The 27,592-nt window shown below is 42.0% G+C and overlaps 1 protein-coding gene across 5 annotated transcripts in view; it reads right to left on the bottom strand.

Annotated features, from left to right (window-relative positions):
* COMMD10 (COMM domain containing 10) overlaps positions 1 to 27,592 on the bottom strand; it is a 269,009-nt gene that overhangs the window by 179,043 nt on the left and 62,374 nt on the right. Inside the window, exon 6 of one of the 5 annotated variants that reach the window (XM_069962684.1) lies at positions 26,487 to 26,550. The exons of the other annotated variants lie outside the window; for them this stretch is intronic. Within the exon in view, the coding sequence (XP_069818785.1) occupies positions 26,521 to 26,550 (30 nt within the window). The 3' untranslated portion in view covers positions 26,487 to 26,520. Of the gene's footprint in view, positions 1 to 26,486; positions 26,551 to 27,592 lie in introns of those variants that run through there. 5 annotated transcript variants of the gene reach the window in all.

The following is a 27,592-nucleotide window of genomic DNA, read 5'->3' on the forward strand; positions in this document are numbered from 1 at the left end:
CTCGGCCAGAGATGTCACCAGAGAGCACTGTGGTCAGAATGAAAAGAAAACAATATTTCTGCCATGACATACAGCAGCTAATAAGTATGGGAAGACTATATAACTTTCTGATATTAGTTGATCTGAAAGAAAAAGCTTTTCGCTGGACAACCCCTTTAAGAAGAGTCACTACCCTTTTGCCCCATATAGTTTGTAAAAAGCTGCTGATAGCTCTGTTGTAATATTGCACAACAAAAGGATTCCTAGGGTGGCACCTTTACTTCTTCCTATGGAAGCCCATCAGTCATCGCAGTACATAATAGTTAATATAACCTCAATTGCTTTAGAGCAGGGGTGGGGAACCTCCGGCCCGCGGGCCGCATCCGGCCCCTGACACCTCCGGATGTGGCCCGCGGCTCCCCTGTGACATGCGCCGCTCTGGAGGAGAAGGAGCCGACACACACGGCATCCTCCTGTGTCTGTGACAGCTGCCAGGAGGATGCTGTGAGCGCCGGCTCCTTCCCCTCAGAGCGGTGTACATCTTCTGACTCCTGCCCTCCTGTGGCGTGCGCCGCGCTGGTGAGGCAGGAGCTGGCACAGACACAGGAAGATGTGTTGTATGCCGGCTCCTGCCTCACCAGCGCGGCGCAGAGCGGCGCACGTCTTCTGACTCCTGCGGGCCGCGCGATGACGTCATTTCATCGCGCGCCGCCTGCAGGAGAAGACCGGCACAGAAGAGAGGAGGGAGAAGAGGACCTGGACAGCGTGGGAGCGGAGGAAAGGTGAGTGGGATGTTTATTTTTTTTCATTTGGGGCAGACACTGGGGGTTAACTAGGCCACCAGGGACATGACTGGGGGGGGGGGGGGGGGTAACTAGGCTACCAGGGACATGACTGGGGGGTTAACTAGGCCACAAGGGACATGACTGGGTTGTTAACTAGGCCACCAGGGACATGACTGGGGGTTAACTAGGCTACCAGGGACATGACTGGGGGGTTAACTAGGCTACCAGGGACATGACTGGGGGGGTTAACTAGGCCACCAGGGACATGACTGAGGAGTTAACTAGGCTACGAGGGACATGACTGAGGGGTTAACTAGGCCACCAGGGACATGACTGAGGAGTTAACTAGGCTACCAGGGACATGACTGAGGAGTTAACTAGGCCACCAGGGACATGACTGAGGAGTTAACTAGGCCACCAGGGACATGACTGAGGAGTTAACTAGGCTACCAGGGACATGACTGAGGAGTTAACTAGGCCACCAGGGAGATGACTGAGGAGTTAACTAGGCCACCAGGGACATGACTGAGGAGTTAACTAGGCCACCAGGGACATGACTGAGGAGTTAACTAGGCTACCAGGGACATGACTGGGGGGGTTAACTAGGCCACCAGGGACATGACTGAGGAGTTAACTAGGCTACCAGGGACATGACTGAGAGGTTAACTAGGCCACCAGGGACATGACTGAGGGGTTAACTAGGCTACCAGGGACATGACTGAGGAGTTAACTAGGCTACCAGGGATATGACTGAGGAGTTAACTAGGCCACCAGGGACATGGCTGGGGGGTTAACTAGGCTACCAGGGGCATCACTAAGGATTCAAATCAGGTACAAGGGGCATCACAGAGGGTTAACTACAATAGCAGGGGCATTAGGGGAACAATACTTTGCCTTGTTCGGGTGCTGCAAACCCCCGCTACTAACTGCCGCGCACGGTATAACATTGAGTGCGGCCCTCGAATGATTTTATTAAGGCCCGACCGGCCCTCGACATGGAAAAGGTTCCCCACCCCTGCTTTAGAGTGTATTTTTTCCTACTCAAAATTTAACCAATTTTAATAATGTTTCCAATTTATTATTGGAAACTGTCTTAAACCAGTGTGCCTCCCATTCCTAATGTGTCCAATAATTCATTCCCCTTAAGAGACAGAGGGAGAGCACAAGGAACAGCTATTTGTGCACTACAGGAGTGGCTCTGTCATCGCCTACTATTAATGTAAACAGCTAAGTGCGAGCAGTAGCAGGTTGTCTCTGGTGCTTGTACTCTCTCTCAATCTCTAATATAGGGTAAAGATATATAGAAAGAGAGAGCACTGGGAACAGCAAGTACAGCAGCTCTGTCACTGCCCATGCATGGCTACTGCGTACTGATAGAGCATAGCACCAGCACTTTACAAATTGAAGAGGGTTTTAGAGTAAATTCACAAGGGCGGAACCGCTGCAAGTTTCCTGCAAAAAAAATCGCATGTAATCCGCAATGACAAAACCAAACGTTACAAACACGCTGGGAGTTGAGTTTGCCATTGACTTACATGACAAACATTCTCGCAGCGTTTTAATCTGCGGATTTATCACAATCGTTAAACTCGTGGCAGATCCGCCCGTGTGAATTTACCCTTAAGAAGAATTTTCACATGGAAGGCAACCAATTCTACTAATATAGGATATTGAAAAGGTATTAAAATCTGTTAAACTCCATAAATAACAAACAACTATGGGCCAACGTGTGGGAAAAACCACATTGGCACAAGCTGACCAAAGGGTGACTAGCTGTGCAAGCCATACTATCTACACATTGTTTGTGGTGCCTGTAGTGTTGACAATGGGGGTCTCTGCTCAGATACACACAATCAGTGATGATGAGACCAACCAAATCTGGACTCCTTATCTATGGCCCTGTCCCTGGTACTTAGAATTCTATCTTTACATATTTTATGCTAAGAAATATTGGAAAAGTACACAGCTATGTGAATTTATACACAGCTATGTGAATGACAATAAATCTTCATTCTCATCCTGTAATGTAATAGCAGCCAGAAGCTACTGATGAGTAAATAGCATTATTCGTAATAAATGAGTGTAAGGTCTCTTTGTATAAAATATTTAAAAAGTAAATGAGCAAAAAAAATAAATAAATCTAAAGGTCTAGGGAGATAAATGTTTATGACTGGAGCTTACGAAGCAATCAGAATGAAATTTAAGACAATGCATATTTGCATACATTTCAATTATTCATACTGAGTGTTTTTCTCAAACGACCCAAATAGTATTCCACAGAGATTGGTGTAAAACTAGCATACACTTTAAAACCAGCAATGCAAAAATGATCAAAGGAATATCAAACTACTTTTTTCTTTTTCTTTTCCCTTCTGGGTTCTTGTTAACACATTTTATTCTATTATTGATGACAAATATCTTATTAAAAAAACACAGTGCACTTGACAATATTAATGGTACTAGTAAGTATATATATATATATATATATATATATGATTCTTCATACTACTTTCCATTTGAAATTATATATAGTGGGGAAAAAAAGTATTTAGTCAGTCACCAATAGTGCAAGTTCTCCCACTTAAAAAGATGAGAGGCGTCTGTAATTTACATCATAGGTAGACCTCAACTATGAGAGACAAAATGAGAAAACAAATCCCGAAAATCACATTGTCTGATTTTGTAAGAATTTATTTGCAAATTATGGTGGAAAATAAGATTTCTGGCTCTCACAGACCTGTAACTTCTTCTTTAAGAGTCTCCTCTTTCCTCCACTCATTACCGGTAGTAATGGCACCTGTTTAAACTTGTTATCAGTATAAAAAGACACCTGTGCACACCCTCAAACAGTCAGACTCCAAACTCCACTATGGTGAAGACGAAAGAGCTGTTAAAGGACACCAGAAACAAAATTGTAGCCCTGCACCAGGCTGGGAAGACTGAATCTGCAATAGGCAACCAGCTTGGAGTGAAGAAATCAAATGTGGGAGCAATAATTAGAAAATGGAAGACATACAAGACCACTGATAATCTCCCTCAATCTGGGGCTCCATGCAAAATCTCACCTCTTGGGGTCAAAATGATCACAAGAACGGTGAGCAAAAATCCCAGAACCACGCGGGGGGACCTAGTGAATGAACTGCAGAGAGCTGGGACCAATGTAACAAAGCCTACAATCAGTAAAACACTACGCTGCCAGGGACTCAGATCCTGCAGTGCCAGACGTGTCCCACTGCTTAAGCCAGTACATGTCCCGGCCCATCTGAAGTTTGCTAGAGAGCATTTGGATGATCTAGAAGAGTATTGGGAGAATATCCTATGGTCTGATGAAACCAAAGTGGAACTGTTTGGTAGAAACACAACTTGTGGTGTTTGGAGGAAAAAAAGAGTACTGAGTTGCATCCATCAAACACCATACCTACTGTAAAGCATGGGGGGGGGGAAACATCATGCTTTGGGGCTGTTTCTCTGCAAAGGGGCCAGGACGACTGATCCGGGTACATGAAAGAATGAATGGGGCCATGTATCGTGAGATTTTGAGTGCAAACCTCCTTCCATCAGCAAGGGCATTGAAGATGAAACGTGGCTGGGTCTTTCAACATGACAATGATCCAAAGCACACCGCCAGGGCAACGAAGGAATGGCTTCGTAAAAAGCATTTCAAGGTCCTGGAGTGGCCTAGCCAGTCTCCAGATCTCAACCCTATAGAAAACCTTTGGAGGGAGTTGAAAGTCTGTGTTGCCAAGCGACAGCCCCAAAACATCACTGCTCTAGAGGAAATTTGCATGGAGGAATGGGCCAACATACAGTACCAACAACAGTGTGTGCCAACCTTGTGAAAACTTACAGAAAACGTTTGACCTCTGTCATTGCCAACAAAGGATATATAACAAAGTATTGAGATGAAATTTTGTTACTGACCAAATACTTATTTTTCACCATCATTTGCAAATAAATTCTTACAAAATCAGACAATGTGATTTTCTGGATTTGTTTTCTCATTTTGTCTCCCATAGTCGAGGTCTACATATGGTGTCAATTACACAGGCCTCTCTCATCTTTTTAAGTGGTGGAACTTGCATTATTGGTGACTGACTAAATACTTTTTTCCCCCACTGTATGTATGTATGTATATATATGTGTGTGTGTGTATATATATATATATATATATATATATATATATATATATATATATATATATATATGCTCCTGATCCCATGGGGGATAAGGTGTATGGTAGCGGCATATTCCCCTCTCACCAATATATACATATTTAATCTGACTGTGTATTTTATGGTGACATGAGAAGATAACTTGTAAGTTGAATGAGTATTTCTCCACTATCTGAATTGTACAGAAAGTCTTAAAGGGAACCTGTCACCCCCCGTGCCGGGGTGACAGGCTCCCAACCCCCCGTTAGAGCCCCCTATACTTACCTAATCCCGCTTGGTCCTGCTTCTGACGGTGGTCGGGTGATGAAGATCTCAGCCGCTACAGCCCGGCGCGCGCGCTGAGAGATGAGTCCAACGCTCATAGAGAATGACGGAGTGCTGGACTCTCCTGTCATTCTCTATGGGTGTTGGACTCATCTCTCAGCGCGCGCGCCGGGCTGCAGCGGCTGAGATCTTCATCACCCGACCACCTCCAGAAGCGGGACCCGGCGGGATTAGGTAAGTATATGGGGCTCTAACGGGGGGTCGGGAGCCTGTCAATCTTACAGATTTGGTACTTGTCTACAGGGCCTATTAAACATAAAGATAATCGTGCAGAGAGTGCTTCAAAAATTATCGCTAGATCATTGGTACTATCCTACTTGCACTCGTTCCTATTACACGGGGAGATGTACGGGTGATGGACAACAATTTTTAAGCAGGTGAATAACCCAATCAGCCAACAAATGAACAAATGGATACTCATTCACTGGCCCTATTACATGAGGCAATAGCGCCCCCAAGGCCCTTAGTACTTGAGCTGTATTCTTCTATAAAAGTTGTTAAGAATTCGACCCGTTTATTTGAGTGTGCCCCCACTGCTTTCATATTGCTTTAGAGGCAAGCAGATTGGTCAGGAGTTTGAGTTACTTTATTACCAATCCCTTAGGTCAACAGAACCTAGGGAGCAAAACTTCCCTTTTATTTAATTATATGCTAAAACTGTAATTATAAATTCAACAAATAAATGTTAAAAACCACATACTCTTGTGCTCTTCACTGATGATTTGTAATCTATATATGAATGATGAGAGCACAAAAAACAGGTATATTAAAAAAAAAAGTATAGCCCCTTCAACATGTTTTGCTATAGCTATGCTTTCTGAGGATGTTGCGTATAGCAATGAAACATGTTAAGGGTGCTATACCTTTTCTTTTAAAAAGCTAATTTTTGTGCTCCCATCATTCATATATAGTTTACAAATCATCATTGAAGAGAACTGGTATATAAAGGCATGATAGATGTATATAGGAGTATGTGTTTTTCACATTTTTTGTTGAATTTACGATTACAATTTTCACATATAATTAAATAAAAATGAAGCTTTAGTTAGGCTCCTAAGGGGGCTCTACTCCCCAAGTCCTTTTGATCTAAGGGATTGGTAATAAAGTGGCGAATATCGGACCCCCGGCCTCTGACTATTTGTGTGAGTATTTGAGTTGGAAAGGCTGTAATGCTTGACATTTCTCAATGGGCGCCTGTTGCACATCTACATACTTTTAAAGATTTTATTGTTGAATTGAATAGGAACCTGACAGAATGCAAAAGAGGTACAGTATGCTCCATCGCATTCTGTATGTATAGATATCTTCTTCCCAAGCTGATGCAGAATGTACAGCGCTCAAAGCAGTTTAGACTTTTTTCTACTGCTGATAAGGTTATTTACCCTCAATTCTGTCATGTGCACAAGCTCTATGGCTGCTCTTACACCTAAGATAACAGCAGGAGAAAATAAATCTGACCATGTCAGCTGACCACTATCTGCAAAACCTGTGCAATGATCATTCACAATTGCTGACTGCAGACTTCAGATGTCTGCCAAAAGTCTTATCCGCCGTGCTGGATTTTTTAGGCCGACTGCAGTGGTGCTTGGCATCACCGATCAATGATGCTAAACTATGCACAGGCTCACTGAGGTTTTTTTCTTTAAAAAAATTAGAGGCTTTGTCATTCAAGGTCTCAGGTGTATCCCGAGCTCAAATGAAATCTTATGTAATACAGCACAGTGCAGACAAAAGCAACATTCTATTAGATTAATAGAACATCTACTTCAAGTGAATGTGGCGTATGTCAGAGAGACAGATCAAAAGCTTTTATTGGTCGTAGTCTGAGATTTCAGACCCTGATTGATCAGGAGGATAAGGAGCCAGGAGAAGTCAGTGCTTAGCGTGTTCTCTTCTGGGTCTCCGTCACATGACACATGACTGCATAATTTAAATCTGTGGGGTCATCTCACTTATATAGACAAAGAGCTGGGAGAGAGGTGCTATAGTTCAGCCATAATACAAAACACTGCATACTTCATGGGTCCTCTGACTTCTACACTGCACTGGTTATGTGAGTGAACACAATGTAACCCCATTGCTTACTTACAAGAAACAATCAATGCCAGACTAATCTGACAGGTTTTTCTTATAATAGTAGGTGTAGTAGGCCTATCATAATACTCTACATACTTATTATCCAATTATGCTAGTTATGTCTGCCACCAATATATACATACCACATGCTCGACCTGCCTAACAGCCTCCTCCTGGTAATGTTGTGAGAGACTTTTGAAATGCCGTGTGATGTTTTATAAACTTGCCCCAAACTAAAAAGACTACACTTGTTCTCACCCTGCCATGACCCCCCCCCTTAAAATAAATCTACTTATTTTTAATAACACAGGACATTGGACTTAAGATACCAGTTAAGGCCCCGTTCCCACTGAGGAAAGGTAGCGGAATTCCGCTACCTTTCCTCAGTGGGAACGGAGCCTAACTAGGAGCATGAAAACAGATGATCACACAGAATACCTGTAGGCACATGCTAATAAAACAGTCCTTATGTGGGCGATATCATTTACAGAACAAGAACCATTATAGTGTTGTGTAAGGCAAAAACAATGTAATAAAAAATGGAGTCAATGCAAAGAAAAAATGTGGTTAGGGGGCGTGCAATTAGCTAATAAGTATGGCAGTGCACACCGTCCTCTATCTCATGCAGTAAGTACCTCAGTTAAGCACCAGGCACACTTTTCAATGCGCTAACAGAGGAAAAAATAAAGAAAAATGCATGAATTGACTTGGCACAGCAGCAAATCTTATCGATCTGATGTATAGCAGTACTAAGTGACCAAGGCATCAAAGAACAGACCGGAAAAACGTCATCCTGATGTGGCATAAATAGACTTCAAACACATATACTTTTTCTGCTAAATATCTATCAGTCAAAAGGAATATGATCATGTAGAGTCCTTGCCCAAAATGGATTACAGCCTATTACTGTACATCTGTCCCTTATTTTTTACATTAGGCATGTGAAGGATTTTATACAGAATCCATGAACAAAAAATAAGGCATATTTCTGCTCACAATGTATTATGGGTGCTGCCATATGTATCTTTTATGAAGATAGGACTAAACACTATCAGGAAGATGAGGTGCCTTGGGTTTACTTTCTGAGCAAAGCTTCAGTGACCAGGTGGAAGACCATACAGAGAGGGGCATGGAGGATTGCAAGTGGTGTATAAGATACAAACTATTGACAAAGCACTGCAACGTAGGGGTCTGCTGCCAGTGCCACTGGAGAGCGTCTCGGTGAGCAGTAATGGTGGGTGGAAGGACTGTTATAGTAAAATTATTCTGGAGGACACAGCAGTGGACAGAGGACTGGAGACCCGGATGCTGGATCACAAGCAGCGTGGATGTAAGTAGACACTGCTGCTTGTGATCTGGAAACTGACAGCACTGATACATACATATAGTTATCAGCCACAACCCTGTTTACACAGGAAGATGTGTGCCCCACAACAATACATTTTTAGCCTGCTCTAAAGATCTGATCAGTCCTCGGCTGACCGCTGTCACTGTTACACTGGCCAATTTTCAGCTGTGGGAGTGTTTCTAGCAACACTCCTGGTTGATAATCCTACTTTACAGTTCACGTGTCTCTGCAATGGAAATGCATCCCATAACATTACACAGATGTATCGGAAAGCATGCAGGACGGCGAGAACTACGAAATAACAATGGATGGCCTTGTACCAATTATGGTATAATCCTCATTCCTAATATTATAATATATAAATAATATAGAAAAAATTCAAGGGTAGCCGCAGCACCAATTCAAGAAAGAAAACCCTTTTCTTTCAAATCAACTGATATCAGAAAGTTAAATAGATTTGTAATTTACTTCTTTTACAAAATCTCAAATCTTATTAGCTTACTTTTTAGCTGCTGTATGTCCCACAGGAAATGTTTGTATATTTTCAGTCTGACACAGTGCTCTCTGCTGACATCTCTGGCTGAGACAGGAACTCTGTCTCAGTTTTCTAATGAATCCCAAAGAAAAACTGTCCTGCTCTGGACAGTTCCGGTCTCAGCCAGAGATGTCAGCAGAGAGCACTGTGTCAGGCTGAAAATAAAACATTTCCTGCTTGACATATAACAGCTAAAAGTATGGGAAGACTTGAAATTTTTTAATGGAAGTAAACTGCAAATCCATATAACTTTTTTTCGCTGGACAACTCCTTTCAGCTTTTCTGGTCAAGTGACATAAAGAGAGCATAAGGGATGAAGTGGCAGTCTTTCCCTGTATGTCACTGGACCAATAAAAAAATGGAATATTGAATATGGTTGGTGTGGCTACATTTTCTTTAACTAAATGACGAATTACCAAGCCGTATACTTGGTTTCTATAAATATAAAGGGTTTTTGTTTGTTTGTTTTTACATTGTACTTTAGCACATAAGCAAGTACATTGTATTAGAAATTAAAGATTTGAAAACATTTGTAGAATCTTAGAGACAATGACTTAAACTTGCCTTAGTCCTGGTTTGCAAACATAAAAGGAGAACAAGAAACATCAACACTTATAAAGATAGCCATTCAATTTGCACATCCAAAATAAATCAGCTAGATGTGAATGAGATTTTCACTAATTAATCCATGAAGAGAGATCAAACATTAGGTCTCTGGGTGCACAATCTTCTATTATTCTTCAGCTATTACTATGTCAATTACAAACTAATTGCTAAAGCTCTTATTTTATTTAAGGAAAAGAAAACAGCGATATAAAACAGCATACAATCAGCCCCTTAGCAGTTTAACTAGTGCAAAGGAAAAGTGGATCATTTATCTAGAGAAACCTCAGATGGCACACTATGACGCTGACACAGTACTGGTGCTGTCAGTGTCACTGTGTGGCCAAGTTGCTTTGTGTGGCCTTTTGTATGCTTGAGAATTCTCCTCCAGTCCACACCTTCTACTGTATGGTTTGTACTGGGTGGCTTCTTGTTCTCTGTTGCCACCCTCCTACACTGTAAAGAACAGGGTGTTAGGCGTGTGCCTTTTGTTTAAAATCTATAATATTGTACTGTACTGACTAAACTGAACATTTTGAACAATGGTTCCAAGGGTTGAGCACAGAGGTACGACTGTGATAGATAGATATATATATATATATATATATATATATATATATCACAGTTATTGAGGTTGTCTAGAATCTAGCTTTTTAACCTGTAATCCAAGAACCCCGAGGGGTACACATCTCTCTAGCAGCAGTCCTCATGCTTTGCTTTTAATGTGCAGCACAGTGCAGTACATGGTCATATTCTTTGGGTGGAAAGACTAAATGAAAACATTTCACATCTTAGGTTATATGAGCCCCTCAGGAGTTATATTTTTGTTAAAATGATTTATCGGCTGTAAGTAGGAGGCTCTACTTATTTGTGAGTCATAGACAGCACTAGATATGACTACAAGCTGTCTTAGAGTAGTAATATACAGATCAAATAGAGGAAGTCCAGTTCTGAGACTATTCCAAATAAGTGCAATGGATTACTAGTGTATTTCTACATTGAGACGTGGACTGAGATCAAAACCCCAAGTGAACAAGTGTGCTGACCTATGGGGATCAAGATAATCTAGACACAGTTGTGCTACAGATGCAGTACATACACTGTACACACATATATACACATAGGGGGACATTTATTGTGACCCGCTCATACGCCGGTATTGATTAGGCCACACCCCCAAACACCCTGCCAGGTCAATCCAGCAGGCGCAGAAATCTACACCTGCTCAAGAGCAGGTATAGATTACTGCCATGATTTACACATGACGGTGCATTTACACAGACAGATTTATCTGACAGAATTAAAGCCAGGAATGGGTTTGTTTATAGTATGACTATGACAGAATATGGCTTTGGCTTCAATAAACTGTCTGTGTAAACTTCTTACTAAGGCTAGGTTCACACTGCGTTTTCAGCATCCGTTTAACGGATCCGTTTTTTTTTAACGTCCAGAAAAATAGGGTCAGCAATGTTTTTTGGTCCGTTTTGGTCCGCCAAAAAAAACGGATCCGTTTTTTTTTTATAATGGAAGTCAATGGAAAAACGGATGCACACAAATGAATCCGTTTTTTGCAATCCGTTTTTCATGCGTTTTTTTGCAAAAAACGGATGCGTTAAACGGATGCTGAAAACGCAGTGTGAACCTAGCCTAAGAAGTTAATAATAACCCCCCTCCTACTGGAATTCCCAGCGGTTAGCAATCAGCTCTAACCTGTCTGTAAACCTGACAGTAGGTGTTTAACTTTACTGGGGCACCACCATAGAAAAAAATTAAGCGTTACATTTCTCATTCACATGGTGAATAGTTTAAAAATGTTATAAAAAAAAAACCTATTATATTTAACTTAAAATTTTTACCACTATTACTACATACAATGCCATAATAAATGCTTACTGCCCTTCTGTAACCTTTTGTTTGAGCAACCCTTATCGATCAACACCTACTCATTTAAGTTACTATTGAGTTATAAGGCCGGGGTTAGCAATGCTTCTAAAAAAAAAAAAGCACAAATAAGACACAGTGATGTCTAAGACAAATAGGCAGATATTTGTCTCCAGGACTACGTTACAAAACAGCTATAAACTCCTGTAATTATCTTTTCATTACCCTAGCTGACACTAAGTTGGCAAGAGCCATCCTTCATCTGATACTACTGGAACACCGGAGGACTTCTTGCTCATCCTTCGTTCATCTTTTCTGTAGTTTTGGAGACTACTAGCCTTTCTCTGTAATTGATAGCCTTTTGTGTGAAGCGACAGTATTATAACTTGTTTTTCTGTTTCCTATTGATAAACCTAAAAATGCCAAAGATCAAACCTGGTATTCTGATAATGAAGAATGAATAAAATATACTCTCCTTAAAGGGGTTATCCAACACTACAAAAACATGGCCACTTTTCCCCCTACTGTTGTCTTCAGTTCAGGTGCGGTTTGCAATTAAGCTCCATTTACTTCAATGGAACTGAGTTTCAAAACCCCACCCAAGCTGGAGACAACAGTAGGGGGAAAGTGGCCATGTTTTGGTACCACTGGATAACCCCTTTAACAGAGTTTTCTCAAAAGGTATCACTTATCCACAAGATAGGTGAAAAAGGTCTGACCGGTAATCGTCAGGCCACTGGGACCCCCACAAACCACGACAACAGGGCTTGGGTGTTCTCCAGTTTAACTGGAGCGGATGTGGCTTTTTTATAGGCAAATCCCCTTTAATTAAGAAAACTCCTACAGTTCTGTTACAAACAACGACTCCTGGTTTTGCCGATTTGATTTTTTTAAAATCTATTCTAATGAATATTGCTTTAAATTTTCAATCTTGACATTTTCATTTGTTTAAGGAAGGTTTTGCAAAGAATGTCCAGCTATTAAAGTGTACGTCCAGCGTTGGTCTCCTGCCCGTTGTGAAATGATTGATACAGCTCACATTAGGTGGTAAAATTGCCAAGGCAAACACCCGACACCCAGTGAAATTAATCAATTAGCCCATTTTTGATGAACAAGACTCAAGTACTATACTTGCTAGGTGTAATTCGTGTGTCCTTATACTAATTTTGCAGAATGGGCTGGAAAGCAACTCTGGATAAAACATTGTGTATTTGCTACAATGTAAAATGCTCTGATTGTGATTATTTCAAAATTTTGCCAGGGGTTACATATTGTCACCATCCTGTCTTTTCTGCCTCTGGCGTGTATCAAAGCAAATAGTGGATCCAGAGGAAGTATAACATCTTCCTTTAAATTTCCTATTTCCTTTAAATCAATTTCTTTCTGCTGCTGAAAACGCAGGCAGCTGTTTCGTAACATTGATGGCAGCAAATAATGATCATGACCATTATTTGTGGTCGTCAATATCACAAGTTGGTCACCATTCCCTGATATGATCCCGTAGTAGAAACATAGCCTTAAAGGGGTTATCCAGCGCTACAAAAACATGGCCACTTTTCCCCCTACTGTTCAGGTTCAGGTGCAGTTTGCAATTAAGCTCCATTTACTTCAATGGAACTGAGTTTCAAAACCCCACCCAAACTGGAAACAACAGTAGGGGGAAAGTGGCCATGTTTTTGTAGCACTGGATAACCCCTTTAAACTGGTAGGTTGGGATTTTAAATGGTACAAAAGCTATTTATTACAAGGTTGAAAAGTAACAAAACCGTTAAAAGCCTAAGAGAGGCAGACGTTAGTAAGGCACTATATACACACCCATGCATGCATTTTTACACAGTGCATTAAAGTGAATGGGAAGAAAGATAGCTAAAGGTCCTGAGAACATGTACTTTGGTACAATATATATTAGTATGGGACTGTACTATGTATTGGGTTCAGCTAAAAGGTTTATATTAGATTTTGTCTCTGATTACTTTTAACTTTTTTTTTTTTTTGCTAAACTAAATCCACTGACAGAAAGGACACAGTGTCACTGTGTATAGAAGGCACATCTGACTTTAGTGGTGAGGACATAAAACACGGCAGCCACAATCTTTCATCCTCCCATGCACTGTACCAGACGGAAGATGCTCTACGCCATTTATTGAACTGCAAGGATACAGACAGAAGAGAAAAATACAAAACAGAACACTACTTTCTGCCGGTAGCTGGGCCCAGGGGAATACAAGAGCTTTCAAGACAAAAAAAAGCCTCTGTAGTCTGATTAGAGACATCTTCTATAGATCAGACTCTGCAGACAAGGAGAAACATATATAATGCATAAGTAAATGATCTGTGTATAGCGTTACAAGGGAAAGACTGACATATGCATTACATGTTCCCTTCACAGACACTGACATCACTGAGATATCATGAAACCTGGTTAGATAGCATAGAAGTAATGAGAGCGTTCTGTGCATTACAAGTTTTTTTTAACAGATATAATTTGCTTTATATTTAGTTTTTTCATCAACTTATTTTTCTTTGTTTCATGTATTTACGGATTACATCGGAAGTCTGAAAATGACAGCTCCATTTCCAAATGTTCTACAAGCACAGAGATGAGTCTCCTGCCATTATTACCCTACTACCTGCTTCGGTGGATGGCCATTCATCCAAAAGCACCAATCATTGAGGAAATAAATAGTCAGCCACAGCTTTTGCTGTACTTTCAGAGGCCTACCAGAGAAATCAGTGATCAGTGGTAGGTTCTTCACTCCTCACTATTTCAAGAGCTCTGAATAAATGAGAAGGCCCCTCTTAACAATTGCAAGTAAAGACGAAAAACTGTAACTCATCCAGGCAATACTCTTTTAAGGCCGATCCAAAGAAGCAAGCGAGCGCCGACCTGTCAGATCAGCACTCATTTGCTCCGCATTTCCTGCTCGATACCGGCACTATTACATGTGCCGACAGCGAGCGTTTAAGAGCGTGGGGGGGGGGGGGGGGGGGGGGGGGGGGGGGGGGGGGGGGGGGGCATAGAAGATAGCAGCGGTCTGCTGTTATCGTCCCATAGTGAAATCCATTGTTTGGACACCACATACACATTAAAGACCATGGGATACTTACATCAATATACCGCAAACTGACAGACCAAACTGCTTACGTGAGAAGTGACAACTTCCACCACATACATACAAAACAAACTATTATATACAGCCAAGTTATACGGTATAATCGTATCTGCTCAGAGAAAGCAGCCCTGAACCACTACCTCTTGAATCTTAGGGCTGAATTCCTTCAATTGGGCTACAAATGAAACATGACGGACAGACAAACAAATCAGCCAAACAGCAGCCATCAACAGTGATATTCTACTCACATACAAGGAGGCTCATGATATAACCAGAGTGTCCCTAGTTGTCACCTACAGTCCACAGCTGGAGATCCTATGAACTATTCCTAAGGAACTCCAATCTACTGTATGCTACATAAGAACAGATTTAAAGAAATATTCCTAGTCCCCCTTCTTTCTTTCCGGGAACCAGCTAACCTACAACAAATCATTGTCAGCACTGCTATGAAGGCCCCAACATAAAATGGCACCTGGTACCTCTACCCCTGCCTACCAAACAGGTGCAGGACCTGCATACACACCCATACCACTGAAAGTGTACCTGCCCCAACAATCACAGAAGATACACAGACTCAAGAGAACAATTCACAAGTCTGTCAAATCAGTTTGGAGTAACATTATGTAAGACGAAGGAGGGTAGACTCCCGAAATATATACTCAGCCTCTAAAAGGAATGGCCTGATTTCTTCACTTTTCTATTGCTCAGGTACATAGACAGGAAAATACTCACCTTACGCACTCTCCAACTACCACTATTCTTATGGAGCCAGGTCCTACAGCATAGCATTTTTTAAGGTGAGTTTTGGCACAAAGATTTGCAATAAAAGGCAGGACACTGTTGCGGCCACTGATTGGCATAGCTGATCCCAAACCAGGAAGTACTCTGCAGTGGGACCAGGCTCTTTGATATCGGTAGCAACACAGGGAGTGAGGCGGGTGAGTATTGTTTTTTTTTACCTTCCTAAAAAATTAAGCAGGGAAATTACTTCCTGGAATACCTTTTATTATAGGTTTGCTTTTTTATACAGTGTCAAAGAAAATGATAAAAGCTTTTGGAGACATTATTTCATTATGGTCTATCTATGGTCAAATAAAAGCTAATGCAGTTGCATAATGACACACAAGTTGCCAAGACTACAACCCAGCAACTGCCAGACACCCAAACCTGCTGGATTTCTGGTGACAGTAGGGTCGCAACGTCCCCCACATTCATTTTTATTAGCTGCGATGCAGAAGGGTGACACTGTGGTCTTATGCTGTTCATTCTGTATTGCAGCCAAAGTAGCATTGTAGTCTTGGATTAAAAATCAGCCTCAAGGGGATGAATCTAGTTTACAATAACATTTTACATCAAGGGTCTGAAACGTTTTACAAAGACCTATGACACACATGCCTGAATTTCTATAGGGTCGTATAGAATTCACTGTAAACACAGAGGCACTTAACATGTCTATAGAAAATCAAGACCAGTCATTAATGTTCCTCTAAAATTGAAAAGTAATGGAGCCATCCTGCGGCTTAATAGGCACGCTACCATCTTTAACTCATTGAAATAAATTAATTATGGACTTGCCTTGATTTATGGTCCCACTAACGCTCTCTCACATTAACAACCTTAACTTCATTATGTTTATGAGAAGAATGTATGCCAAGCACGACGTCCCCAGTGTCAAGGTCTCTCAATTCCTGCTATTACACGGTGCTCTTCTAACCTCCAAGAATCCAACAAGTACCATAACCCTAAATTGATGCTTTTATCCTCATAGGGCATTAGTTTATTCAATTATCTTTAGTTTCAATCAATTACATCTTTAATTTATAGTAAGGCGAAATAGAGAATATGAGTTTTCTTGCTTTAGTTCAACCAAGGAACTGTGTTTCTTATTTCTATTAATGCAGTTATTTCCCCACTTAAAAACTATGTTAAACCACCTTTACATTTCTGGGCAAAGATATAAAGAAATCTTTCCTATATTAAATTCCTTTCCTATTAGTATCTGTACTCCAGTTAATTTTCACTCTCTTTAATAAAGTCACAACATAGTTAAAAAGATTGGGGGCAAGAAGAATAAGGAGAATAAGAGAGAAGAATCAAAGTTTCATCAATCGGACTGTGATTCCCTGCCCACTGGGGGAATCAATTAGCCAGATTTTATCTAAGTGAAAAGAATTATAGGCAAATAGGTTTTCCAGTTGTAGGTATCTCAGAGGACTGTTTCTTTGCAAGTAGCTTACCATCTAATTTGTATAGGAGGGTTCCAAATCACTCTAGATGTTGGGGAAAAGGATTGTTTAAGTTGGATTTTAACATGCCTGACACACTTATTTTCAAATGAGGTGTCTGAGAATAGCCCAAGAGCCTTTATCGGGCTGTTATCCGGAAAATGAACATTTGTTCCCGATAAAGGACCAGTGCAAAAGAGCCAGTGATCAGGCAACAAATGGGATTGTATGTCGACTACTCAGGTATGTAGGCCTCAAAATCAATGTAAGCCAGCCTGGGCTGTCTGAAAAGGCCTATCCCCATTGAGAATTCATTCATGCTAGAAAAGATTTGCCCGTGTATGAGAATAGCTGTCAGTCAAACAAGCATACAGCTGAACGCTATCTGAAGTGCATAGCCACCTGTAGAAAGTAGAATATTTTATAGCATAAAGAACACCTGTAGTCCCAAGGAGTGCTCTCAGAATGCTGTGGTAAGCAGCTACCAAAAGTGGATGTAACACCACCGGGCGATATTCACTGGCCGTGGCGCAGTCCAGGTACTGCACTTGCATGCAACCACTGTCCTGTTTGCTCCTCTGCTGTAATCCAAACTCTCCCTGGGCTTGCTCATCTCTGCCGGCATCTACTAACATCACCTTTGACCACAAGGGTGCGTGCACAGCCACCTGCTCTGGATTTAGAGGGCCAGCCTGTGGCCAGTTGCTGGTGCCAATCAAACTTTACCTGCATCTATATAAAGTCTCTCCACCAGCTCCCCCTTGTCTGGGCATTCATTGTTGCATTCCTTGGCGATGGTGCATGCCTGCTATTTCTGCTGAATTCCAACGCATCCTGACTTATGCCTGTTCCTCGGATTACACTTCCTAGCTGAACCCTATCCATACTGTGTGCCTCTCCTGTTGCCAACTTGGATTGTCTGATGTGCCGTCGAAGCCGCCTGCCCCAACTCTTTACCTGTCTAAGATCCTGTCTCATCCCTGATACTGTGCTGACTCTCCTGCTGCCTACGATTACTCAGTCTGTGCCTCACACACACGCTGTCTGGTCCTTGGGGACCAGTTGCTGCTTACGCCGGCACCACACTTGAGCAGCGACCTGGTATTCTATAGCCGCAGAAGCCCAGCTTTTACATCCTCGAGCGGGATAAAGAGTGTAGACCTAAAGGGCACTTGGACTCTGCTTCCAGGTATGTCCCAAAGCCAAACCAGTTGAGTAGCACACCAGGTCCCCACGTTTATTACAGTGGTCTAAATAGGAGCAATGAATGAATCAATGGGTATTAGGAACCCAATGGTCAATGATCCACATGGACTTTTGTGCAATTATCATTAAGGTGTACTTGTAAGTTCAGTCTTCTCTTATTTTATTTTTTTGAATAAAACTAAATAGCTCAATGAAGTCTGCTACTTCTCCTTCCTAATCTAAAGAGCAGGTGGGAGATGAAGTTTACCGGTACGCTCTAAATAAACCTGATAACTTTTCATTGATAATTGTGTCGTCGCATGTGTTTGTCACATGTATTTTAGAGTGTCTCTTATGCATCTTGGAATACACGACAAAAACACTACATGTAATAGCACCTTTAGTATGAAGACTCTATTCTAAATGTGCACTGTGTAAATCCAATAAAACTAAATGGCTGCAACTACGAGCACTGTAGATGCATTTATGAAAGCCACAAGGTACAAAAGCAATGAAAGAATTTCTTAAAAAATGCTGTACTAGGCCCAGGCTGAAAGCATTATGGTTACCTTTACAATTCTGCAGTCCTCATACCTTTCATAAGCTGCCAACCAATAAAGTAATGACTTTTTAGCACTTCAGTAGTTGGCCGGCACAGAACAAGACTTTTTACCGTTCTCTTATTTTAAAAAGTCAAAATGACCCCGGTGCCTCTACCAGAAATCAATTTTACAAGTTTCTTATAAAAGCAAAGGAATATACTTTCCGTGTACTAGATGTGCCGGAAATCATTGCATCCCAGTAGAACTGTACCCATTTTAGTGCCCTATAAAAGGTCTTATAAAACAGCAAGGCCAAATGTTGGACAAAAAGCTGCCATCACAGTCCTGTATATCGGTTTACGGTCCAAGAGTCTGACGAGCTGTACAAGTGGCTGAGCCTTCCTTGCCTGTCTCCACTGTTGACTAATTTGTGAATCCGGCACCACTAAGTGTACACGAGCTGGCTTACAAGCCTTGTTTTGATCCATTCTCACAGTAAATGTCACATAAAAAGAATTTAAGGGAACTCGCTGTGCTTTTGCAACAACAAACAAACAATTGGTCTCTCTTTATTCGGCAACATTTTGTCCTCATGCTATGAAATACAGTGCATCTCATGTAAGCCAGCCTAAACATACTTAGTACAAATCATCTCTGCATTTGCACTTGTGATTATCTCTATGCAGGATGGGATCCTTTGAATGAAATACTTCAGCAGATAGAAGATGAGAACTTTTTTGCCATAACAATCTATAGTTAAATCAAGCACAGTTGGCCTAGCTGCGACGAATCCTCTTATTTGCCCTTGCAGTGGAACACCATCTCTCATCCCTCGACACATTTATGTTTTATCCAGGCTGGCTGTCTCGCTTACTATATATTCTCCTATTGTTCTTGTGTCCCCACCCAACGTCCTTACCTTGCACAGAGGCTATGCATCTCTATGCAGGTTCAGTTCTCTAGGCGGTTGTAACTTCCTACTGAAATGTCTCCTCTCCAGACTTTATATCACGTCTCGCATTTGTGTCTGTTCCTCCAATTATTTGTGTGCGCTTTTTAACGCATCATACATGAGAGAGATGAAGGGGGCAGTGGTTTAAGATGGTAGAAGACAAGTTTTCAGCGAGCAGGCTAATGAGGCTTTCTGCAGAGAGAAGTACTTGAGGTCAACGATTCTCATGTTCTATTAGATTTTATTGTTTGGGATTTGTTTTCTATTGTTACTGTATAAAAATAATCATAACACGGTAAAGATGAGAATGAACACAAAGCCACAATGGGCAAGAAAATAGAATCAGGTCAGCCAAAACCTGCTGCCCATCATTTATAAAGTGGGACAAACCTCTAGAACTATGTCACTGACATGAAATCCCAAGATTTACTGCTCATCCAATAATTACAGGGGATCTCCAAGACTATAAAAAGAATAACTTTTTGCAAGAACAGCACCACCCCAGTCCTCAGATTGTGTGGGGTATTGCAATTCATCTGCATTCATTTCAATAGCACTGAGCTGCAAAACTACACCCAAACAGAGCACAACAGGACTGCTGTTTTTGAAATAAAGCAACCATGTTTTTCTAAGCCTGGATAGCCCTGTAAAAAGCTCAGGGATAAAATGGCTTTTCCCTGTCATGTGATCGGAAGGCCATGTCACTAGTGTTGAGTGGACTTGAGGAAACTGCCCAGGCTTGGCAACTACTCAGAACCCAAACATTCAGCATTTGATTCCCAACATCTGGACAAGGCAACGGCTGTATCTATGTTTTCCTGGCAGCTTTAGGGTGGCATCCAACTTCTTTGGCCACCAGAAATGAAATGCTGAACATTTGGTTTCAGAGAATTTGCCGAACCCGGACAGTATTCTTACGTCCACTCAACACTAGTCATCGCATACTGTTGTCTTGCAGCACTTCAGGCATGACTTTAAATGTAACAACATTGGTATGGAGTTTACGTATGCTCTCAGAGTTTGTGTGGGTCCAGGGCCGATTCTAGGTTCTATGCTGCCTGAGGCGAAAATTGAAACTGCGCCCCTTCCCCCGCAAACACAACTATATACCAGCAGTGAACATTGCATATATAACTACATACCAACAGTGCATACAGAACTATATAACAGAAGTGCATACACTAAGGGTATGTTCACACTGAGTAAAACAGGTGGAATTCCGCAGTGGAACTCTCCGCCGCGGGATCCCGCCTGTCTCACTGTCCCATAGCCCATCTATGGGAGAGCGTGCGCTCCTCCGCAGCCGCCGCTCTCCGCTCGAAGAAGTAACATGATACTTCTTTGAGCGGAGAGCGGCGGCTGCAGAGGAGCATGTATAAGTGCCAGTCTTAATGGTGGTGACATATGGGGAGCCAAGTGTTAGAGACCCCCAAATAGTATAGGCCTCAGACGGCCTAATACTGCCAGCTTCAGACACTCAATAATACTGTTAGCCTCAGAGACCACCTTACCCATATCATCATACTACTCCCCCCTTCATCCTCCTTCCCCCTCCACCATCATACTACTCCCCCCTTCATCCTCCTGCCCTATCATCATACTACTACCCCCACCTTTATCCTCCAGACCCTCCATCATCATACTACGACCCACTTTATCATCCTCCTGCCCTTCCATCATCATAGTACTACCCCTCTCATCCTCCTGCCCTTCCATCATCATAGTATAACCCCCCTCATCCTCCTGCCCTTCCATCATCATAGTATAACCCCCCTCATCCTCCTGCCCTTCCATCATCATAGTACTACCCCTCTCATCCTCCTACCCTTCCATCATCATAGTATAACCCCCCTCATCCTCCTGCCCTTCCATCATCATAGTATAACCCCTCTCATCCTCCTGTCCCTCCATCATCATAATACTACCCCTCTCATCCTTCTGCCCTTTCATCATCATAGTATAACCCCCCTCATCCTCCTGCCCTTCCATCATCATAGTATAACCCCCCTCATCCTCCTGCCCTTCCATCATCATAGTACTACCCCTCTCATCCTCCTACCCTTCCATCATCATAGTATAACCCCCCTCATCCTCCTGCCCTTCCATCATCATAGTATAACCCCTCTCATCCTCCTGTCCCTCCATCATCATAATACTACCCCTCTCATCCTTCTGCCCTTTCATCATCATAGTATAACCCCTCTCATCCTCCTGCCCTTCCATCATCATACTACTACCCCTCTCATCCTCCTGTCCCTCCATCATCATACTACTACCCCTCTCATCCTTCCGCCCTTTCATCATCATACTACTACCCCTCTCATCCTTCTGCCCTTTCATCATCATACTACTTCTCCCTTCATCCTCCTCCTGTGCCTTGATCATCATACCACTAGCCCCTTCATCTGTATTTAAAACAAAAAAAGCCATACTCACCTCACCAGTCTGGACCCTCTAGTCTTCCAGGGACTCCTCTCCCGCTCTACATGGGTGACATCACTCGCGCTCGGCAGGGGGCGGGGCTTCCCGCGGCAGGGGGCGGAGCTTCCCGGGACATGGTTTTGCCGGGGCTGTCTCGTCAGAATCAGGACAGTCCCGGCAAAACCTGAGGGCCCCCACCTGCTCCCCTCCTCACCATCCACCGCTTCTCCTTTCCCTCGGTGACAGGAGAAGACGCCACACAGGCCCCTTCCCCAGGCCAGGTCACAGCGCCATACACGCTCTCTGTTGTACAGCATTGTGACCTGGCCTGGGGGAGGGGCCTGTCACCCAGCGGATGCCGTACAGGGGAGAGGATTATAGTGTGAGTGGGGGCGTCCTCTCCTGGGCCACGAGTCTGACGGCAGTGCATCCCTAGAAGCTTCAGAGCTGCAGCTTCTAGGGATGCGGAAAGGGGGACACCTGAGCGGGCGGCGGGAGTCAGATGACAGGGCAGAAGTTGCCGCCCCTAAAGGGACCCCAGAATGTGCCGCCTGAGGCGGAATACTCATTCCGCCTCATGGCAGAAGCGGCCCTGTGTATATATATATATACACACACACACACACACACGTAGAAATACATAATTCAGAGTTAAACCAGGTGGTTTATAGAGAGAATCCATTGCTCCATCATTCCTTACTAATAAAAAGGGCAGTGTCATCACAACAACCCTAATTCTCTACGATTTCATAGTGACATCCTGGGGACCACTCTCCATAAGTGGGAGCAATGAGTACACAGATGAATTTAGGGCACTAATGTATTACATGGATGGGCGATTTGTAATACTAAATTCTACTGCCACATGCCACTAGACACAGCTAGAGAGGCTGGACACATTGCCAGTTGCTGGCTTCAAGACAGAAACATTTTATCTTAGCACTTATAATATTTCTTCAGTAACTTCATTATGCCAGCACTTCACATAGGCCTTTCTAGTGAGGTGGCACAAGGGAGGCACTTTTGACATTAGTGACTACCTACTCCCTTACTATGGTTGCACCATTCTCATACTTGGCTCCTTTTGTGCTTTAAAGGGGTAGTGCAGCGCTCAGCAATTATTCACAGAACACACATTACAAAGTTATACAACTTTGTAATGTATGTTATGTCTGTGAATCGCCCCCCTTCCCCTGTCCCCCAACCCCCGCACGTGTACCCGGAAGTGTGGTGCGATATACATACCTGACCCGGTGTCGACCCCCGTTTTCTGTCGATGCAATCTTCGGGAGGCCGGCCGACTCGCTGCAGCCGTCCCCCCTCTGCAGCGTCATCAGCTGCTCAGCCGCGATTGGCTGAGCACAGTTATGCTCAGCCAATCGCGGCTGAGCAGCTGATGACGCTGCAGAGGGGGGCCGGCAGGAGCGGGTCGGCCAGCCTCCCGAAGATGAAGTCTTTGAAAAAGATGGCGGACGGGGTCAGTCGACACAGATCAGGTATGTATAGTGCACCACACTTTTGGGTACACGTGCGGGGGTGGGGGGACAAAGGAAGGGGGCGATTGACAGACATAACATACATTACAAAGTTGTATAACTTTGTAATGTGTGTTATTCTGTGAATAATTGCTGAGCGCCGCACTACCCCTTTAATATCTTATTGGGCTTAGTGAATAGATTTCTAAATAAATGAAAAACAGTCGCCAGGCCCAGATATCACCAAGATCTTCATAAGACTGAGAAAACCTATACCTTTATACCATTATACTATGCCTTTATACCTTTATACCATTATACTATGCCTTCCTTTACAATCAACTCCAAGTAATGGATATAAATACTGTACTATGTGAATGAGTCCAGAGAGCAACCCAACCAGTTTGGCATAAGATTTCAGGCACATGGATAATTTAATGGAAAAGAAATTATAGCGTCTTATTTATAAAGAAAATACTGAGAGAATGGAGAAATTCCAATTTATGTTGCTATTGGCACAGTCCAATAGTGGGAGCTGTCTAGTAAAAGCCTAGGACTGCCAGGAACACTGGCCCTGTAGACATGTTAGATAGATATTCACCTTACAGTACAATTTTCCTTTGTGTCTTCTTCATACTCACTGTGAACGTATTTTTTTTTCCTGATAAAGGTCAGCTACAAATATACGCCTGACAGAGACACTTATGCCTCAACCAGCGATCAGTAGTTTTATGATGCAATTATTGGACTTCTCGGAGACTCATTTCTTCATGCAAATTACCACTACACTCTATATACCATTCTACTCAACTAGAAATCACTAGTTTTAGCTTAATCCTGACTATTTACATTATCAGTTATATGTTTTCATCCCCCCTTAAAAATTCTCTTTCTGTAGCTGTCCTCACACTAGTAAAAAACAGTAACAATTCTCAATCTGTTTTATATAACAACACTTAATCACTGGCGCTTGATAAAGACAATCACGGCAAAATGGCAGATCTAATAAAGACACAGCAATACTGATCTCCAGACACCTGACTGTGCTGGAACTCTAAGTGGATTTGGTATTCATCAGCCTGGACTGGCATAGCAGAGGGACTTCTACACTTGCTCCCTGGCTTCTCTTTTATAACACTTAATCAATGTATAAATAAAAAGTTCTACATTTTTCTTACATAAGTTACAAAGGGAGCATAAATAATACCGCCTGCGCCAGGAAAGTGGTATAATATGCAAGAAAAAGTACCACATGTAAAGTTCCACAAGAACGGGATTTAGCACTAACCTCGAGAGTCAGGAAAGTCTAATTACTAGTCAGATTTTGTAATGCAATATAGACAAAGTGTGGGGGAAAAAATTATGGTGTCTCCAGGACCTAACAGCCATTCAACAGTGCCAGCAGTTTGGAGCATTAATTGAAGATGACATATTGACTTTAAAGGAGAAGTCTGGCAAAAAATTTTATTCAAGTATTGTATTGCCCCCCAAAAGTTATACAAATGATCAATATACACTTATTACGGGAAATGTTTATAACGTGTTTTTTCCCTGCACTTACTACTGCATCAAGGCTTTACTTCCTGGATAAAATGGTGATGTCACGACCCGACTCCCAGAGTTGTGCGGCTGTGGCTGCTGCAGAGAATGATGGCAGGGGGATGTTCAGTGTCCCTCCAGTGTCCTTTATATGCATTTCCTGTAAAAAGTGTATATTGGGGATTTGTATAACTTTTGGGGGGCAAAACAATAGTTTAATAAAAATGTTTGCTGGACTTCTCCTTTAAATGTATCAAATTTGGAGGTCTGTGCACCACTTTTACTTTAACAGATTTTGCAAGGTACAGGTCTAAAAGTTTTTCTATCACCCCCACATCTTATGCTGTAATTGGTGGCTGTGGGCAGTTTACACTGGTGCATATTTTACACCCATTAATAAATCTCCCACACACAGTATTGGTTTAGGGCAGGGAAGGGGAAGCTATGGCCCTCCAGCTGTTGCAAAACTACAATTCCCACAATTCCTGGGTAGCCAAAGTTTCAACGCTTCAACAGTCTATGTGCAAATTCTCTAGCGTGTCTTATGAGATGCAACTGGACACCATTCTGGCCTTTTTGTGGAAAAGATGAACCCTTTAAGGCTGAAGCTGCATCTCATAGGAATATACTGAGATAAGAAGACAGGCATTTTATGTAATTGACTCCACCCCCTGTCCTCAAAGGCATCAAATGCAGGGGATACGTACTAGAAACTTGTACTTGATGTACTTTTTTTTTTTTTTTAGAAAAAGCTCAAGAGCCTTTTACATGGACTCGTTATAGTGTGAACAAATGTTAATACGGATGTAGGGTTTTTTTTTTTTCTGTTTAGCTTTGGCTTGTGTTAATACACCAATGATTACCCAACAGATAATGCCTCTCTGTGCAGCGTTGATGAGTGCATCATACGTAACAGGGTCTTTACACCCATAATGTTTACTCCATGGTGTAGATAAGTGGTGAAAGACCCACTGTTACTTATAAAATAATTGGAGGCAAGTCTCTCCAGTATTAAAAAAATGCTGTCAGGTGCACTACAAATAATAGCGGTAGCCATACGACATTAATACAAATATTTTGTATTCAGTTAAGATGAACAAGCAGGCAAAGAAAATTCTATATTTTTAAAGAACAAATCTGAATTTGTCCCTAAATGACCATAAATCTACTATTGCTTTTTAAATTGACTAAATTAGTTAAAAATGAGAAATCAATACTTAATTCTATGACTTCTAAGCACAGCCAGTCACTCACAATGAAATTTCCAGGCTTTCACTTAAAAATTAAATTTTATGCTTCATATCCCGTAAGTCACGCTGATTTTCATAATTGGGACTTGACACATACAGTAGGCAATGCAGGACTTCAGCGGTGATAAACTCCACAGCTTATCCTCTATATAAAAATCAAAATCAGTGAAAGCACGAAATCTCCACATTTTACTGCAGTCTAAGATTTAGCTATACAATGCTAAAGGGTTCTCTGTGATTTAATTACCCATCTAATTCCTGAATAATAAGAGTTCTTTGCAAGTTATAAATAATGTTTTCTCCGGCCGACACTGAGCGCCACTGCAGGTAAAAATTGAGAGGCTTTGTGATGGAGTATATGCTTTCTCTATTATACCTATGTTACGTGTGATGGAAAACCATGTATGGACTTCAGTGGGTGTCTCGTAAATAGGGTACCTTCCCACTCCCTTCCTCGTGATTGATGGCCTGTTTGACAGGGCTGTGGAGTCGGTAAGCCTCAGTTCTAACTCTGTAGTAAAATATTTACACCAGTTTGACAAATAACCCCCTAGTGTCTGAACATAGCAGCTGCACTTTTTACATGTTTATTTCTAGGACAAAGATTTACAGAGACTGCACATGTACATAAGAGGTTTAGACCATTCGCCCTATGGTATTACTGACATGTTATCTCTTTTCCTCAAGTCGGTAAGATTACAGTGATGTGTAACTTTTTTTGTTTTTATTTGATGGCCTTTAAAAAAAATTAAAACTTAAAAAAAAAGGTTCTTCAAATTGCCCTATTCCCATCCTTATAATTTATCCTTATTTTTGGGTGTATGTGGCTGTGTGAGGTGTAAATTTTTATGCCATGATCTGTTTTTTCTATCAGTACTTTGCTTGCATATATGTAACTTATTGATCACATTTTATTACAATTTTTCTCCATTTGATGTGACCAAAAATCAGCAATTGAGCCCTTTGGTGGGTTTTTGCACTTACACCATTTACCATGCAAGATCAGGAATGTGATAATTTTATTGTTCAGACTATTACACACACGGCAATATGTTTATTTATTTATTTTTTGTAAAATGGGCAAAGGGGAGTGATTTAAACTTATTTTTTTTACATACATTAATTTTAACCCCTTCGGGACCAGGCTAATTTTCGTTTTTCCTCCTTTTGTTTAAAAGGCCATAGCA

This window comes from Dendropsophus ebraccatus, chromosome 3 (assembly GCF_027789765.1).
Source record: "Dendropsophus ebraccatus isolate aDenEbr1 chromosome 3, aDenEbr1.pat, whole genome shotgun sequence".
Taxonomy (NCBI): Eukaryota; Metazoa; Chordata; class Amphibia; order Anura; family Hylidae; genus Dendropsophus; species Dendropsophus ebraccatus.